This window comes from Parasteatoda tepidariorum, chromosome 3 (genome assembly GCF_982258835.1).
Source record: "Parasteatoda tepidariorum strain Cologne lab strain chromosome 3, Ptep-v5.0, whole genome shotgun sequence".
Classification (NCBI taxonomy): Eukaryota; Metazoa; Arthropoda; class Arachnida; order Araneae; family Theridiidae; genus Parasteatoda; species Parasteatoda tepidariorum.
Genome location: NC_141757.1, coordinates 53675655 through 53695177, shown reverse-complemented (window position 1 = coordinate 53695177; position 19523 = coordinate 53675655). Strand labels below are relative to the sequence as shown.

Genomic DNA, 19523 nt, shown 5'->3' with positions numbered 1-19523 from the left:
TGTAAACATTAAAAAAAAAGTGAGACACGACGCCTATATGGCGGCACCATATTGCAATTAGTAACTGATCAGCTATGCTTCTGGGTATGTTAGAAAGGAAGGCATTTAATGAATGAGAGTAGAAATCAGGTTGTATACTTAATATAAAACTCGATTTCGGAATTTCTTCTCCTTTTTTTTCGGTTTTTATTTACTTTCTTTTTACCTATTTTATCCTTGAGGCCTGACGGAAACAAATGCATGGTTGCTAATATCATTGTCGTATTCCGCCAATACGCCAATGAAAGCGTAGATTTCATTTTTTCACTTTACATTTTTAAATGATACTTTAATTTCATTTATCAAATAAAAATTTAAAAAAATTTCGAACTCTCCTCTTGTCTGTCCTATTTTAAAAAATAGAGCTGTAGACACGACGTATATTTACTAACTTATGAACTTTAATGCTCATTACATTATAGTTTCTTGACCGAATCTTCAGTCCAATTAGCACATTCTAAAATCAAATCAGTTGATATCCCGTGTCTAGAAAGGAAACCTTGATGTTTGAAATTCTTTTATTCTTTCTTAATTAGGTTTTGAAGAACTTTAAATAGCGCTTCAAATTATGTATTAGGGTACTATTTACATGAGAAAAGTGAGTGACTGTAATGACAGCGTCAATTAATGATTTTAAAAATTAAGGACGAAGATAATTTAAAAAAATAAGATGTTTATATTAGAAACTATGCATGCCAAAACAGCATTGAAGCAAATTAGTTTATCTTAATCATGATGGTGTTTGGCTTGTAATAGAATAGAATAAATTCTACTTAAAGAATTATGTATAGTACTATTCTTGGTAATTAAATAACTGATTGCGATTGACATAATTAATTACTGAAACAATGAAGTCAAGTCAGTCCCCTATAGGAAGATGAATTCTTATGACAAACCATTCCAAAATTCTACCGTAGTCAAAAACAAAACAAACAAAAAATTGTCCAGATCTTTATACACCTCACCCTACCTGAGGAATGTAAAAAGAAAAGGGTTGTCATTAATTATGAAGTGACACTTGGGACCACGAATAAATGATAAGGCAGTTAATACTTTACCGATTGACCAGAGAGATCTCTCCGTTTGGCAATTGGTTAGCTCTATACTCGGGCGCAATTCGTTCTGTCGGCAAAGTGTTAAGATTATCAATTGATGATTTGCAGATAGATAAGTGAGAGATGCATTTTGAAAGCAATGTAAGTTTTATCATTTTCCTATATCAGGACGGGGATTGAATAATGAACACGAGGGAGATTTTTAAATAAGAAGGTACGGCGTCAATTTAACTCGTAATTTCTATCATGTTTTCATTGGTTACATTTTAAAATATTATTATAGTATTTGATAATGTATCTTAAAATCTGCAAAATAACCACAGTACATTTTTATGCACATAAACTTTTTAAACACTTTTTCTATTTACGTCATTCAATTTTAAGTAATTTGTTAAGTTGAATGTGGATGAAAGATTTAACATTGGAAATATATACTTTATTTAAAATTCGAAACAGGAAATTTGCAAAAACATTAGCTATTTCACAAAGATCTTTTAGTTGATTTTATTATGATACCAGACAAAATAATCAAAATTTAAGAAAACTAAAAGAAACTAAATGAAAGAATATGATATTTGCCTGAAAAATTTAGATGAATATCATTTTAAAAATTTAAATAAGATATTTGTCATAGAACTTATTAAATGAGTCTTATATTATTTGTCATATATTATGTGTCGTATATTATTTGCTTTATATCGATTGTCATATGACTTAATAAAATTCTGAGATGGCACTCTCAGCGGCACAAAAAAAATCTTAAGTAAAATAAATAAATAAACTAAAAATAAGAAAACCTTATAAAAATGTATACGATTGTCCCAAGAACGTTTCTTTAAATCATCATTAACCTTACAAAACTTTTTATGTGAAGGTAAAACACTGAGTTTTGAACATCTCAGTGACATGATACAAAAAAACACTGTAAATTTTTATTTTTGTGAGAATTAAATAACTATTCAATTATTTAAGGTATTAAAATTTTCATATATTTTGAACAGTTTTCTCTTGGTTTTTAGAAAACTAGACTTTTATCTTCCCCCGCTATTGCATCTAAAATCAATAAATAAAAGGTAAATACTTTTTAATCTGATTAAAGGGAAATTCTTTCGAACAAATTTCAAAGATATTTATAAAATTTTAATAGATTTTCTTAAATGCGGTTTTTGCTCTTCTGGCATTGTTTTTATGAAGTCAATTCTAGTAGTATAAAATCAATCAAAAACACTTTTTTTCAAGTTCAGATAATGTTTAGTACATTTTATTTTTCTCACATTTCAATAACTAGACTTTTCCAATAATTTTTTAGCATTTTGCTTGATAAATAAAGGGAACGTTTGACGTAAATCTGAAAAAAAAAACACTGTTTAAATATTACATAAGCATCTTAAGTTTATAATTGGTTAATTTTTTTTCTTATAAGGGCAATGTTTACATAAGACACTAAAATCCCGTATTTCATTTTTATTTATTTATATATTTTTCTCAAAATGCAAATAAACGGCAACAAAATGAGTTGGGAAAAATTACATTAGGAACAATTTCAAATTTGGATTAAAAATTGAATCTAAGGACATTGTTCCGCTACACAAGTCACTGTTTTGAGATCTTTCTTCTATAGGGATTTCATACATAAATACCAGTTTATAAAATCTCTCTTTTTTTGACAAATATTTTCAGTAATCTGATGCGAAGCGTGTGGGATTAAGCCATGCTCTCCTATTTCTTTTAATTTATGCGAAATTTTTGGTTACGCTGCAATTTATAGTTGATTGCGGTTCTTTCATACTTAAACTATGTAATCAATTAAAAAATCAATTAAATAATAATAACATATCTGTTAGTTAGAACGATTCATATTTAATTTTGAACTTTCATAAACTATGTTTTATCCTGTAAAAAATAGGTAAATAAATAAATATATCTACCCACGCCCACGAAGAAAGAGGAGTGGACGATTAATTAATCTAACAATATAAAAAAGGAAATATTGGAAGATTAATTATTTCCTCATTAAATATTATATTTTATGTGTTTAAAACAATAAATAAAGTAATTGTTTCCTTACGTTATTGTATTGGAAACACTCACTGCTTAGTTATGTTAATGTCATTCTTTAGAAAAACCGATTTGAAGAATTTTTTCGAGATAAATCATAAACAACAATACATTCCGAAACATTTGAATTGTTTGGATTTGCGAGCAATGGTGGATGACGGAAACACGTTTTAAAAACAAAAACTTTCCACAAAAGTAGGTTTCCAGAAACGTGGGAGGAAGAGATGTATTTAGAACTCGTGTGACGCAAGCTGCGGCGCGGAAGGAACGCCGAACTCTTACTTACTTTAAACTACACTGTGATTGGATGAGGATTGCTGGAAAGCAGCTTTCACTGGACTCCTTTTTTTTTTTTTTTTTTTTTTTTCTTCCTAAAGATGCTTTCCCTTTTGCCCTTTCCGTCCCATCTTTTCCTGGAATTAATCATTATTTTTTTCTTATTTAGATTACTTTTTGTTACGTGGTAGTGTTCTTGTATTGATTGACGATTTCCTGTAAATCTGAAATTGTTTTGGCTTTTTTTTAATGTTGTTTCAACGCACCGTTTCAGTTTTTATCCGTTTAAATTGATGATGCATTTGTGACTGTTGAATTTGAGTGAAATCTTTAATGATTTATGTCCTCATCAAAGCAACCTTGTTTTTATGAAGGTTTAATATGACAATTATTGAATATTACAATTATAGAATTATGGATTATTAATTATATTTGAAAATAGCTTTTGAAAAGAATTACATAATGCCATTTAACTTAAGTCAAATTTTTTAACTACTGGAATGCTCATTTATTTATTATTTATACTTATTTTTACTGTAGTTAATTGGTTATGAGATAACGTGTTTGAAAGCTGTCAAAAAATAAATTATAATATTGAATTTAAGTCGAAACTACTTAAATTTTTTCATTCTTATTAATACATTGTTTTTTCCAAAGTGTTAAATAATATGCTATTTTTTCATAAAACCTTCTATAATTAATGAAAAGTAAAGTTTTTTTTTTCAAGAGAAAGCACTTTTTATAAGCATTTTTGTTCTATTTTTTTGTTTGTAAATAAACAAAAAAAAACTGCAAACATTTGTATAAATTAATTTTTTTGCTATATTTGCCATTATTCAAAGACAATATGAAATGGTCAGTAATAAATTAATTTTTTTGCTATATTTGCCATTATTCAAAGACAATATGAAATGGTCAGTAATAAAAAGACCATAATAATTATATCACAGATAGTTTTCTCATTTAAAAAATATACTAAATTTGTAAATATTAGAAATATTCGAATATTCTGTCTCTGTGAGTGTGAAACTTAGAAATTTGTTTTACAGAAATAATCACGAAATAAGTAAATGCTTTTACAAGCTAAAAATATCACTAAATTTGAAATAAACTTAATGTAGTGTTTCATCGTTGGGTGAACTGCTTTCCAGCTTAATGAATTCTGTCATTATTTACTATGAAAAATAAAACATTCTTTAAACAAAATAACAATGCAATAATTTCGTTAAAAAAAAGAAAGCCTTGTAGTAAAATTTAAAAAACTGACTTGTTTTGCATGTTATTTCTTAATTTTACTATCGTTTGCTGATAAGAAATATCGAAATTCGATTATTATTAAATTTGTGGAAACAACCTTTTTAAGAATTAACTTTTACAATAGTTGCAAAAAAAATTTCCTTTACTTTTATTACATATTTATTATTTCAAAGATTTTAATCATTGACAAGCTAACTCAAACTAGGGGTCCCCACCCCGTTCCTGAGGCACTCAGCAACATCCAAAAATGCTTTCGCAGCTACTTTCGGATTGTTTAGGCCGCTTATTACATATTTGCGTATTTTAGTCTATCTTTGTGTCCAGTATCTTTTTCAAGGAGAAGTTCTAATAATCTACATCTTATACATAATGTAGAACCTTGGGTTTATAAAAATTTTATTCAATTTATATATGATTTAATGTATATACAATGTAATTTATATACAACTTATATACAATTAATTCAACTTATTACAACTTAATACAGTTTTTTTTTCCTTTTCCGTCTTGAAATATATTAACTTTCAACCCTGCGATATTAGGCATCAATGTGTGATGTCTCAGTTTTTACTACTTAAAAAAAAACCAAAATGTTCATTATGTTTCAGCTATGATAGACCTTAGTTATGTTAAACAATATAACAGGAGTTCAAGATCCTTGAGAGTCGAGCCATTTTTCAAAATTTGAAATTTTTCGCGAGCCGCAATTATATACGTATTTAAAAGGTATGCAAAAAAAGTATTAAATTTTTTTTTTTTACATAAATTATATTTATTGAAAACATATAAAAAAAAGTAAAAGTACAAAATATGTGTATTGAATTTAAATATTAAAAATTAAACACATTTTTTTTATTTCTCTTGATAATTCTTTAAAATTTGGTGAATAATTGGTGGCAGAACTTCTCAGTAATTCTTTGAGATGCTGGTTAGTTTATACTGATCGGTGTTTGGATTTCACGAATTTCAAAGTGGAATAAAATGATTCACATAAGTACGTTGTTCCGAATATTGAAATAATTCGACAGGCAGCCTTCTGATACAAATTCTTTGACTCAGCATACTTCGATTCTGGTACAAATTTCCAAAATTAAATAATCGACGTCGACTTTTATTTTCATTGTAGAGCTTGATCTTCTTTGCATCTCTATTAATTCTAATTCTTCAGATGCTTTTTGTGTCATAATTATATTAGAAATGGAAAACTCACCTTGAATTGAACAACGTTGCACTTAGGTTTTCATATTTGTTCTCAGTAAGTTAAAAGACATTTTGAAACACATACGGAATGATAATAATTTTTTTAAATATAATAGCACAAAAATGAAAAAGGAACTCGGGTACATTTATCAAGAGCCACAAATAATCCTTCAAAGAGCCGCATGTGGCTCGCGAGCCGCAGGACCTTGCAGTATAATACTGCATGAGAAATATGTGTATGCTTATGAACAAAATTTGGTTGAGTGTAGAAAAAAATTTGAGTGATAATGTTTCCATTTTTTAAATTGAATAAGTAGAATTTTAAATGTTCGCTGTGTTAAACATTGATAAAATTGTGAAAAATGTTGGGAAAATAAATTTATGATAAATGATTTATATTTTTTATTAGCATCATTTGTTAATACATAAGATTTATATGCATATTTCCAGTTTGAAAATGTTTTCTTTAATTCAAAATGTATTCAGGGGTGGAATAACTGACAAATAAGGCACTAAGTATGTTGGTGGCCTTTTTATTTTTACTCGGGTAAAAGTCAGTGCATCAACATAAAATATTGAAATTTATCTTAATGAATGTTGTGCATAAGCTCTTGCCAATTAAGAAATGAATAAAGAAAAACTTAGGAAAGGAATTAAAATAGTTAAAAAAAAAAAGATTTTTTTGAAATTAAGTTTTCGATCTATACATTAGAATGTTATTTGAATGCCAGTAACAGATTGGAGGCCTTGAACAGACTCTCATAAATCTATACTTAATAATAATCCATTTCATAACTCAAAATTTAAAAAATTAATTTTTATAATTTACATAAGATTCATCTCATTTTCTTTTTTAAAAATTTATTTCTAGTTGTAGAAACATTCAATACATTTATGTGAAAATCTTATTTGCAAGCCTAAAACTGAGAAATATTTAATTTGTTATAATCGCGACTGTATATAAAATAAATGTATTATTTTTCGCAAAAGTTCTGTAATAAGCAATACGAAAATAGGTGAATAAAGATTACCAAATAATACATTAAATTTTTCTTAAAATTTAGCTATTTACTGGGTACAAATCCTGTTAATTTCTATCAAATAAGATTTAAATTTAATCGCATAACTTTTATCCACTCATTGCTTTTCAACTTTTTCCCCGATTCCATACCGAGCTTTTAATAAATTATTAGGTTTTAAATCTGCAATTAGTTTTATGTATATAAGTGTGTAAGAATTATCAAATGATACGTTAAAATTTTTAGAAAATTTAGCTATTTAAAACGATCCAGCCTACTTAATTTCTATCAAAGATAAATTCAATTTTATCAAACATTTCTTATACTTTCACTTTCGACATATCATCTTCTCCTTCTTACCGCCAATATCAATTATTATGGCTTTCCTGCAATAAGTGTTCTTGTAGGAGCGCCAAGATGAGGATGAATGTAATAGCTTAGGAAACTCTATACGCTTCTCCGGATAAAATTTTCCGCAGGGGTAAAATAGAGAAGGCAAGAATGAAAAACGTGCCAAAAATACTACCTCTACAAGCCGCCATTCCTGTCTCGTAAAACGGACAAATCAGTGAAATGGCGCCGAACTGAGTCTCCGTTTGATTGGTCGAGAAAACAGACGTCTGCCATTTTCACGCGCTCTTGTATAAATAACATAGTCTTGCGTTCTGCGCGCCGTAACCGTTTGTTCTTTAGACTTCTGGAAACCTTTGGCTGTGTTAGACCCACGTAATCGTGCTTTATTATAAATATAAACATAAACACAGGAAAATTGTATAACAACTTCAGTAAAAACATTGACTTTTTTTTGTGATTAAGTAGAAACTGTTGATTGACCGTTTACGCTCGCTGGAATTTATTATCCAAAGCGTATGAATGGGAATCGATATGGACCGCAATAATCATAACCCGAAAATTTTTAAATTTTCCAAAGTAAGTGAAATTTAAGATTATATTTTGATTTATTTTATTAAATTCAAATATGTGAATTTATTATTATTAGTTTGAATTAATTATTTTCCCATATAATAGAGTTTAGTTTTTACACAGTTTCTTCCATCCATTCAAAATATTTGGAATTTTTTTATTAAACTATTACCACAAAGCAAATAGTTTGCTGTTTCGGCTAGTTATAATTTTAAAAAAAATAACGAAAATGTTGTAAAAGTATATTTTTCTATATGATAAACAACATATGCTAATTTAATGTTGTATAAATTGTAATCTATAAGAAAGAGTTTATAAAATTTTAAATTTTTTTGCGAGTATTTTTTATCTATGTAATTAACTTTTTTGATTTAATAATGTGTTTTCTTTAAATGAGATTTACTGTGTTCGATCCTAAGAAATAGGAATAATAGTCATTCTTTAAACTATTTCCTTTACTTTTCTTTTCTTTCTTTTTATTTATTAAGAAAAATTAAATTGATTTAATATACTTTTTTTCCCACCCTAATAATTGCTTGACTACCTCATTATTTTACTACTTCCTGATCAATTCTTGATTTTATTTCCTTTAAAACTATCTTCCTTTATTTCCTTTAAAACTATCTGTTATAAATGCTTTATATTAAGAATAATTTTTCTCCATCTCTAATAAGATACTTTCTAATAAATATCTAGTGCATAAAATATCTACCTTTAAAAATATAATACTTGATAACAAATATACTATTACTTGATAACAATATAATATTTTTTAAAGTTGTAATTAAGAAAACAAACGATTTTAGGAACTGTTATTGCAACTTCAAAAAAAAAATATATATACATCTAATTTCTTAATTAATTCAAATGTTTCCAAATCCGGCAAGGATGGGTAAGAAACTAATACCCTCATCCTATAAATATCTGATAACTGTTTTATCGAATTATTTTATAAAAATATTTATTTAAATTGCGCGAAAAATGTATGTTTTAATTTTGATAGTGATAATAGCATTTATAAATTCGTTTGCCTTCTTACATTACAAGAGGAACCAGTTGTGAAGATGAATCATCTCAGTATTAACTGTCTCAGTTGGATACCATCGATCGATTCTCTGTTAGGAATTTTTATTAGTACTTTTTCCATTCTCTGTATTACTTAACTTATATTTTATGTTTTTTATTCTGCCGTTTTAAAGAAATGTATTGAAATAAGTTTATAAATAAGTATAAATTTCGGGTCTATGTTTTATATTTGTTAAAGCACGTTTTCTTGTTTTGTTGATACATACCTCCCACCCCTCACTACGGATTGCGTGTATCGAATCAAGCGCCATCTTGTGCTTTTGAATGCAATCTTTTTCACTGTCAAGGTTAGGTGTGCTTTGGGTATTGTTTATTTACATTAAAATCGTAATGTGCTAAGCGACAGTTATTGATTCTTAAAAATAAAAAGAATAAACCAGGTCACTTATTATGAATTTTTTGTTAACCTAGATTACAAAAATGAATATATTTTTTTATATATTAAATTTAGGTTGATTTCTGTTGTGAAAAATAGAGCATTATTAAATCATTTTAGTTAATCTTTGTAGAATTTGTAGTTAATAGATTTGTGATGCTATTTTTTTTTTTTTTAGACTATGATTTTGAATATCTAAGTATTTTATTTTTCTGATTGTAGAAAGTCATTCAGGAAAAAAAAGCATTTTTTTTTAGAAAAGATTATTTATTTAATTGAATATTTTCTATCAAGATGATTTTTTTTTATTTAATAGCATTCCTTGAATCAACGAACTTACCAATACAAGGATCATTTTAGGAGAAACTTCAGTACATTAAGTGAACCTTCTCAAAACTTTTTATCTTTTAACGTAAAAACGGGCCATTAAAAAATAATTCTGTTGCTAAAACATTTAAATTCTTCTTTTAAAAATGGAGTAAATGACGTCTTTAATTCAACATTTAGAAAATAACATCTTAAAATGCACGGTTTTGGTGCATTTCTCCCCCCCCCCCTTTAGGAAAACAGCACTTTATTTTCACATATTCATAAAATTATGAGTAGATTTTTCACAATTTAACCAAAAGTCTGAATACACTAGTTTTTGCTACTCTTTAAAAAATCAGAACAATATTTTCTCATTTACATTATCAGGTAGATTTTTCTGGGTTTCACAAAATCTCAAAAACGTATTAGTCTCAAATAGCACCTGCAAAATTTTTTTTCCGAAGTATACAAAAACTATAATTGTAATATTAGAATCATATTCAAAACATTTTGTTGATCGTAACGAATATTTCAAATAACAAAAAAAAATTTCCAATGATTTTTCACTTTTTATTTTCTTTTGAAGCAATGTTAAAATATTTTCTTTTCAAATTAATTAATTTACTTTTTTAGCAATTTTTTTTTTACAGATAAGGTTCATAATTTAATTGTGAACTCAAAATTTTGCATTATTATTACTTTTTTTTAAAGAAAAGCTCAACTTGGAATTATTTTTGTCTTGAAATCTTTTATTTTTAATTATGCTTTAAATAGAAAATAGAAAAAGCGATTTTGTGTTATGCACAACCATACATTTGTTCCACCTCTAGATATTATAGGTATTTCGTATCCTTAGATATTATCTCAGAACGGATTGGAAGTGTTCGAAACTATCATGGAACATCTGTTCATATTAGCTAGTTTTTTTCCCCATGCCTATTTTTAAATTATTTATTTTGTTGTCGTCATTAATTCAGAGGATGTGTTGGACAGGCAACACCAGATTCCTTTAGTTTTGAACAACGTGATGCAAAAGAAAGCGAACTTTTTCTCCATTTTGGTTAATAAGCGAGATATTACCACAAATTAATTTTATTTCCTGAAAAATTTCATCATGCCTCAATGATAACAAAATTGATATTTATAAACAGCCACATCGTGAGTGTATAAGCAAAATTGTAGTATAGCCTGGATTGAATTTATAACAATCTCAATTATACAACATTTACAATTATACCACTTCAGTTTTTTTTTTTTACTGATTGTTTTAATTTAATTTAAATAATGTCTTTGATTTGTTAATAATACATTTCACCAGAAGTTAGATACTTATATAGAAGACATACTGTTTATCACTAAGTAGTATTTAGATTATTTTATATTTATTTGAAATGAAAATAGTTTGACACAAAGCAACGCATATAAAATTGGAATTTCGATACGTTAATTAAGCAGTTGAATAATGCTATAAAAATGGTCGACAAATAAATAAAATGTTGTTCACGTAAAATGTAAGTTTTGTAAAAACATTAGATATTTCCTAGTTTAAAATTTCTTGTTAGGCATATGGTATTTAAATCTGTTTCCAATCATATTTTGCAAGTACTTAAAGATAACGCATTGTTTCTTTCGGTAGTTGAAAAAAAAAAATTTTAAAAAAATCTTAGTTCTATTTGAGAATACAAATAGTACCACCATTGTCTTCTTATCCCAGAATTATTACCCGATTCCTATGTTCTCTGTCTCGGCATTATTACCCAATGTTAATCCATTTCATAGACCACTACGGATTTTCCATCATTTCTACCTATTCTGTCTATATTATAATGAATTTTTAGACACGTTTTCCTGAAAACTTTTTTTTCTTCTGAATTCGTGAAAACTACGGAAAAGTCTCTACTTCAATTTACCGATGATTTTAACGGTTGTTTATTTTCTAGTACAATTTGTGTCAATATGTGGACGATCCCTTAAAATTGGTTGGTTAATTAAATTCAAGATATTATAGATACCTTTTCAAATTATAAATGTCGATCTTTATGCATTTAAATCCATTGCAGCTTGTTTTAGTTTCAGGCAGAATGTAATATATACATATCAATTAAATGTTGCATTTTGTCTTTCAATATCACCACGAAAAATATAACTCAAAAGTATCTCTGACATGTCATAAAGAAAACTCATTAACTGATAGGCAAATTTTAGTATTTAGGAAAAAGCCCATGGATGAATAAGGCAAAGTGATGTAACGTTGATAACATGTTTGCTTTTATGCATTACTTACAAGAATGTTACTTTTACGTTTTAAAATTCTTTTGGGAGCGATTGTCAAAAATAAGCAAATACGAAAAAAATGACCATAACTGATTCATAAAAACAGCTTTAATTGCTCCCCCTGAATGGTCTTCTTTTTTAAATTTCATGCTTCATCTTTTATACCTATCATAATAATTTTCAAAAAGAACGCGTATTGTAGAATTTTTTAAGAAAATTATTTTTTAAATGTGTACCAAACACACAAAAATGTTAGCTTATTTTGCCTTATTCTCATTTTTACGATTTTTTCCCCATATTATAATCTTTGTACCTTTCTTTCATACTTCTTCGCCTGATGATATTTACTTTAACAATCAACTGTATTAGATGGTAACAAATCGTGATTTTGTGCAATACGTACTTAACACTTTAAATCCAGTTATTTAATCCTACGTTTTCTTCTAAATGTTTTCATTTTTGTTATGAGTTTAATACCCTAAACCTGCTGCTAGTGTTGAAGTTTTTGTACCTTTTGAAAACCGTTGTCGAATAAGTTCCTTACTTTTCTGTGGTATATGGAACTAATTTATTTCCAAAGCATTTCAAAGATAATACCAAATAAATACTATTTTTACTCGAAAGAAAAATACTTGGAAACTCATAATTCATCTGGAGTAGTAGGTGTAGGGGAAGAAAAAAAAAGAAACTCTGCTATGTTGTGAAAATGTAGAGGAGCAGGTTGTCACCAAATGAGGTAACCACAATTCAAACACGAAGTGTTGTTTCAGCTGTAAAAGTCTGGGAATTCGCATAAAGCTGTCTCCTGAATCTACCACATGGCGATAGGTGAACGAAACCGACAGTGAAAATTGCATTAAAGCACGCACGCTGTTTTCTTTGAAATGTAAATGTTAGATAAAGTTTGATTTATGGAAATTCTGTTGGCTATACATTTTTGTTGACGGCTGCCTTAACCCTTTACTTTTTATTCAACTGTGGTATACCTTAAAAAGTATTCCCAATACATCTGGTTGTGGAAACATTAAAGAGAACATTTTTCTTACGGTTAGTTTGCTTTAAAACCAAAAGGAAATTGGATTTTTTTTCTTAAAATTTACTTGAAAGAAATGTTCGATGGATCAGTGGTTAAGGTACTACATTGACGTATGGGACCGGAGTTCTATCTTCGGAGAAATGCTATTTTACAATGCTGGGGATTGAGAAGTAGAGACGGCCATGCGCAATGATGCCCACTCTGTTAAGTTTTTTTTTTTTTTAAAAATTGTTTTTTTGAGATATGGAAATGTAGCAGTTCTCAATAATTTGCACACGCAGACAAATCATTTTGCACTTTTAGCAAGATGGTGTGTAAAATAAAACATTTGCAAGAACCAGTTGTTGGCTTAGGAGGGCATGTAGGTTGTTGACTAAGTTATATTTTATAAATTACTATTGTTTATAAGTAATCTATGAAAAATGTTTTTTATAGCTTTATCATGAAAATTACGTCAATAATTTAAATTTCTCATAGACTAAAACATTTTCATTAAACTTTAGTTTATTTCGTATTTAATTGTTACAAAAGTTAAATGTATTCGATATTGCATTAACTTCGATTGTTCACTGAAAAAAAGAAAGAAAAATTGGTCTAATTTAATAATGCAGCATATATTTAAATATGATTTGTGGTCAATAGCCGACCTTCAATGTTTTTCTTTTACGGCGCGTGTGATTTATATCTCACCAAACAAGCATTTTGTATGCAAATTATGCCTTATTGTGTCTGCGGGTCAACTTCTAAGTACAGACAAACTCTAACTTTTTTCTTACACAAATATTAATCTTCGTTTTCAAACTTGACGCAACTTACGCAACAACGCTTTACACGTGGCAATTTGAATATATTAATTGGTGAGCTAATTGATGGTTTATTTCTCTGTTACCTTGGTTACCCACTCTCCTTTTAAAAATCTTTTTAAATATTAAAATCGAAAGTTTTCAAAGAGTATTAAGGAGCATAATGTATGTATGAAAAGTGTAATTTATTCAGTTTGATAAATAAATTGCAATTTATTATTCGACAATCTTACATCTATGGTAAAAACTCATTAATACTCTTACCATATAAGCCCTCTAAAACTGCAAAATATATTTAAAACAAATTTCAAATCATTTATTTTTTTGAAATTTCTAAATATATCATAAATAAATTTCCTTTAATACTCATGCTCTTCTATTTTGTGTGCCTTAATTGAAATTAATTAAGAAATAAGAAGAGGCCATGGTAGCCTAGTGGTTAGAGAGAGTAACTTCGGTCGAATGGGCCGAGGTCCGATTCTGGACTCTTAAGACCAATCGAGTACATGTGATGTACTTGCTGGTAAGATCTGAGGAATTGAAAATCCTGTGGCTGGTCGCTGATTTATACAGATAACAGGGATCTAGAGAAAATTTCCTTCCTCTTTAGATCTATGTCTAAATTGAGGAAGTGGTTCAACCATCTATCCTTAGTTTTCTGATCTAAGACTTTCTTTCACTCCTGTGGTGCTCTCTCTTTAAACGAAAGGCGCACTTTCTTGACTTAATTCGCAAAAGGCCAATCGTTTGCTTGCTTTGTCTTACCAAGTGTCATACGAAGCAACAACAAAAAATATGCAAGACTGGATTAATTTTACTTTATATTTGCTAGTTTCATTGATCGAAAGTACAATTGAAATTTTATGTTCTTATTTTTTTTTAGTGATTTGATAATTTTTTAGAACTCATTTTTGTCAGAATAATTCATTTGGTCAGTAAATTTGTACTGTCTACAATATCTGGTCTTATATCTTATTCGTCTGGCAATAATTGATCAATTTAGAGAAATTTTGGTCCGTTAATGGTTGTGTAAGCATTAAATTGTTTTTTTGTTTAAGTCGACCCTTCACAAAATATTTTGTCTTGAAAACTATCTCCTTATAATTTTCATTAAAAAAAAATATTGAGGTTTTTTTTAAACCTACTGCCGTTATGCATTAAATTGCTCAAGAAACTTTTTCTGCTTAAATTCTAATGTTAATTAGCTTTTCTCATTTTTAAAGTTTCAAACTTAAATCTATTGCAACAGCAATTGGTATTTAAATGTATCTACATGCATTTTCGAAAATATTGAATGACATGCTGATGCTTTTTCGCGTTTTTCTGTTGTAATTTGACAGTGTTGGATATAATTTTATGTTTATTTTCGACTTGAGAACTAACTTTTTCTTCAAGGACTATTATTTTTTCCACAAAATTATAAGCAGGATCTTAATTTTACAAATTGACAAAAACTGGCCCCGGATTAAAGGAACCCATTTTAAGGCTAATTTTGAATTCAAAAAACTAGTAAATTTTCACAACTTCATACTTACAAAAAGTTTAGAATGACTCCTGTCTTCAGGTGACTTGCAAATAACATAATAAAATAAATGTGACCTTTTCCGTTTTTTTTAAACGGATAACTTTTGACTTTTATCATACAGCAATATTTTTAGTGCTATTTCGTTTGAATATATTGTCTATGATAGGTACAGGAGTTTTGCTTCCAGATTTAAGTGGCAACACTGATTAAGCTTCACTAGCATTAATAATACTTAGGTACCCATTTTTACGACCCGCGAAGCAAAATAGTACCTTTTTCTCTAAATTGTTTTTTAAACGGTTTTCTAATGTGATTTATGTATTACGTTTAAATATTTATGCATTGGTGTAACTCTAGTAGCAACCTTTTGAGTTAAATGTAAACGCATGTCTTGGCAATGAAACGCACTTAGCCTTGACCTAAATTTAGCTTCATTTATTCAAACATAAATAAACTTACCTGGTCAGGATGTTGCTTTCAGCTCTGTTTATCCAAAATTTTAAATTCCTCATATCTACAATTGAATGAAATAGTTTAGAAAAAAAGCTCTTTATATTTTTTCATCTGTTATATTTCTGTCCAATACATAAAAAATGGCTTAGTAAATTAATAATGCTGTAAATATGCGCCTAAATCATAGATTTACCTGCTTTTTTTTTCCTTTGATGCATGCCCGCTTTTTAAGTCAATATTTTGAACGAACTCTTGCAAAAAATAATTTGAGTTTTCAATATTTTTGTTACAATCCAATTTCTTTGACCATGCCTTTAAGCAATTGAAAATGTGCTTTATGGCAAATGAATTTAAATTGGAAATGTTTTTTATACCAAATTTGATGATAATCGCTCTTATGTAAATTTTTAAATGTATGGATAAAACTAAATTCAACTTATCACTTTGCAGTTTGAACTAAATGCTTAACTAAATTATTTTTTTATGTCTTTCAATATCAAAAAATTGTAAGCGATATGTTATTTTAAAGAATGTCTTTATTATATCTGCCTTTGATTATATTTATATCAACTTCTGGGTGTATTATACCTTTCAAACGGCTTTTTTTTTTCAAAATAATTTGTTGGTTGCAGTTCAACTGTAAATTTTATGTGTAACTAATTTACTAGGATGAATTATTTACCATCAATTTATTATTCCTTGATGTTACTTCTGGTATATTTTAAAGGGAAACGCTTATTTTGTTAATATGTAATAATATATCTAGTTAAAATTAGTTTTAGCTTTAAGTAAAAGTCAGATTTTAGTGAAATAGACAATTATCGCAAAAAATTGTGAAATGTCTTTCATAAAATTCATGGTACTACTAACATGCATATCAGCAATATTTCAACAACAAAAAGTTTTTCTTACAATGTTATTACTTAATGAAATAGAATAAATAGTTCATACTACAAATTTTCTTATCTTCAGTCCTTGGAAAAAATCATTTCTTATGTTTTATAAATTCCTTACTATTTTATTTTAACGATCATTAATACGTTTTAGCGACAAAACGCGTGTGATGAAGTTTCAAATCTTTCGTTTGTTTATTTTGCTTTTGACCTTATGTTTACATTTTTGCTTTTGTTTCGAAACAAGTAGATATCAAAAATTGAATCAACTCAGTCTACACTCAATATTGGAAATAATTTTCGTGAAATCGTAGGGTTTTTTTCTTCGCAGAACTTGCAATTTTAGTCTTATCTTAATAATTTCTGAAGTCAATGAAATCGGAGTAATTCTGTCACTTAAGTCATAAACTTTTGTTTATTTATTTATTTTTTTAATCGAAATAAAATACTACGCATTTTATTTCCCAACTTGCTTTTATCGCATTGGCAACGCGTATTCTGTCATCACTCTATTGGATCATTTTTTTTCCAGATCATTCTTAAAATAGTCTAGAAATAAGGTACCTTTTCACCTTAAGTTTTAATGCGAAGAGATAATAGATAACTGGATAAAAGGCTAGAAGTCTAGTCCGCCGGAATCGGAATTAATCGGAAATCACAATATCCGGCACCCAAGGTTAGCATCTCCTAATTTTTTTTTCTTCCTAGAATATAGATAACAGAAATATATTTTTTAGAAGTGAATATATTTGTTTCTGTTATTTTAACAGAAAAGCCAAACAAATGAATACTTTTCTGGAAAAGAAAATACCATGTTAAAAGCAACATTAAATGTGATTTTTCGATTAATCATGTATAGTTATTACTTTTATTTTCTTAGAAAATTTGAGCTTTTTTCTCGATTAAACGTTCACAACTTTTATAGTTTTTAAATATAACTGTTATGTATACCCAATTAATCACATTTATGTAAAGATAGCCTAAATATATAATTTAACCATGGTCAATTTTGTTGTTTTCAGCTTTGTCGTGCCAATTTAATTTTGCTGAAAGGAAAACATATAACTCAAAATGGAACTCAACTAGCTAAATTGATGATTCTGCTTTTTGCAGAGTTTGCTAAAAAATGTATATTAAGAGTTAAGGGATAAAATAACTTTAATTATAATTTAATAAATTAATCAGACTAGCTGAAATCTTGTAACTTGACAATGGTTAGGTATAGGTACTGTTTTGAGATTTATGATCGAATAAAATTAAAGATTCTTTAAAAATAGAATTTTTTGAATCCTTGGAATAAAATTAGGAAACCACAGCACCGTGTAATAAATAAACAAATAATTACTATCATATTCAAATTTCTCACACTCAAATACAGCATCAATATTATATCATATAAACTTAAAATAAAGTGTCGATTTTAGTTATAACTTATTCATCGCTGCATGACATTTCTGAAATCACCCAACCTTAAGATTAGTTCCATTCCTTTTAGCTATTTGATGAATTCTGACTTGGACGTCCTTGGAAAGTTGATTTATAGAAAGAACTTGGCAGTAAGATTACCTTCTTCTATCAGTAACAGTTGGGATGAACAAACCCATTCTTGAAGAACGTCTACTTCAGAATAAAAATCATATGACTTGGCGACACAACGGTGAAAAGTCGAACGCAAATGTTGGCCATTGCCAACTTTACTTATAGTTCATTCCACGTGTTTTTTAGTTGGCACAGCATCGTGAGACTGTGTGTATATTTATGTTGCAGTTCCTTTTCTCCCTACCCTGTTTTAATTTTATTTTATTGTGGTATTTTATTTCATTTCAAACGCAGCAGGCCACCTCTTCGTCGCTTTTTCAATTGGCAAACTTTGACTTTGACCTGCTTTACATGTTACATTTATGCATGAAGTTCTTCTCCTTTTTTGACTAGTTAGTCTTAGTCTATATCTTATTGTATAAAAGCAAAAATTATTAGTACATGATAGTTAAGAATTTATGATTTATTAATAAACATTATCTTTGACATATGGATACGAAATATGTTTTTCTTGTTTACTAATAACCATTTTAAAAGGTAAATATCGTTAAAAATAAGAAAATACATTTAAGTTATTGAATGTTTTAAAATTTAGGCAAAATTTATAATTTTATGAATCAATTATTACGCTTGTAGTGGGAAAGCTATCTCCAATAGAGAATTCGTTAAATTCTCTTGTGTTAAAATCTTCTTTAAATTGATGATTCGCTCTCGCTTTAACTAATAATGGTTTGGGTTTTTTTTCCGTACTGTTAAAGTTTTCAAATATCAATAATAATAATAATAATATGTACTAAATTTAAAGTTTAATTAATTAATTCTATTTTAATACGCTTTTGTAATTTTGTTAAACATTTATTATTTATAAAAATGTTTTTCAGTATTACATCATAGATATTCGTTGCATGTAACTGAATCCTTAAAAAAAAAAAAAAAAAAAGAATAGAATTTTCGAAGTTCTTGGATGTTATATTTTTCTTAAAATATGGTAATGCTAATAATTATTATTTTTTTTTTTTTTTTGAAATTTAAATGTGTCGTAAGAGATTTACAGTTAGGTGTAGAAGGTAATAATTTGAGTTTGTGTTTTTCTTTTAAAAGTCTGCTTAAAAGATTTATTTCACATAACGTATAATTAATTATTCTGTATACGACGTTTATGTAAATTATTCTGTGTATACGACGTATAATTATCCTGAATATAATTATAATATTTAACTTATATTTAAATGAAATTGACTAAAAATGCTGGATACATGTAAGTGAATCCTTTTCCAGCAACAACCACTCTAAACATAGATTAAATTGGTATCATATTGGTGACAATAAAAACTTATATATTTAACTCAACCTAAAATTTTCGATGTTTTTTAATTTGCCTGTTATATTTTCATCAATTTC

General features: G+C 27.6%; 1 protein-coding gene across 7 annotated transcripts in view; it reads left to right on the top strand.

Moving 5' to 3' along the window:
- Positions 1-19523, top strand: part of LOC107446082 (sodium- and chloride-dependent glycine transporter 1) — a 141008-nt gene that overhangs the window by 91676 nt on the left and 29809 nt on the right. The window contains exon 1 of one of the 7 annotated variants that reach the window (XM_043051584.3): positions 7493-7834. The exons of 5 other annotated variants lie outside the window; for them this stretch is intronic. In XM_043051584.3, the coding sequence (XP_042907518.1) occupies positions 7778-7834 (57 nt within the window). In that variant the 5' untranslated portion in view covers positions 7493-7777. Of the gene's footprint in view, positions 1-7492; positions 7835-18094; positions 18140-19523 lie in introns of those variants that run through there. One more of the 7 variants, XM_043051588.3, reaches the window with a different exon arrangement.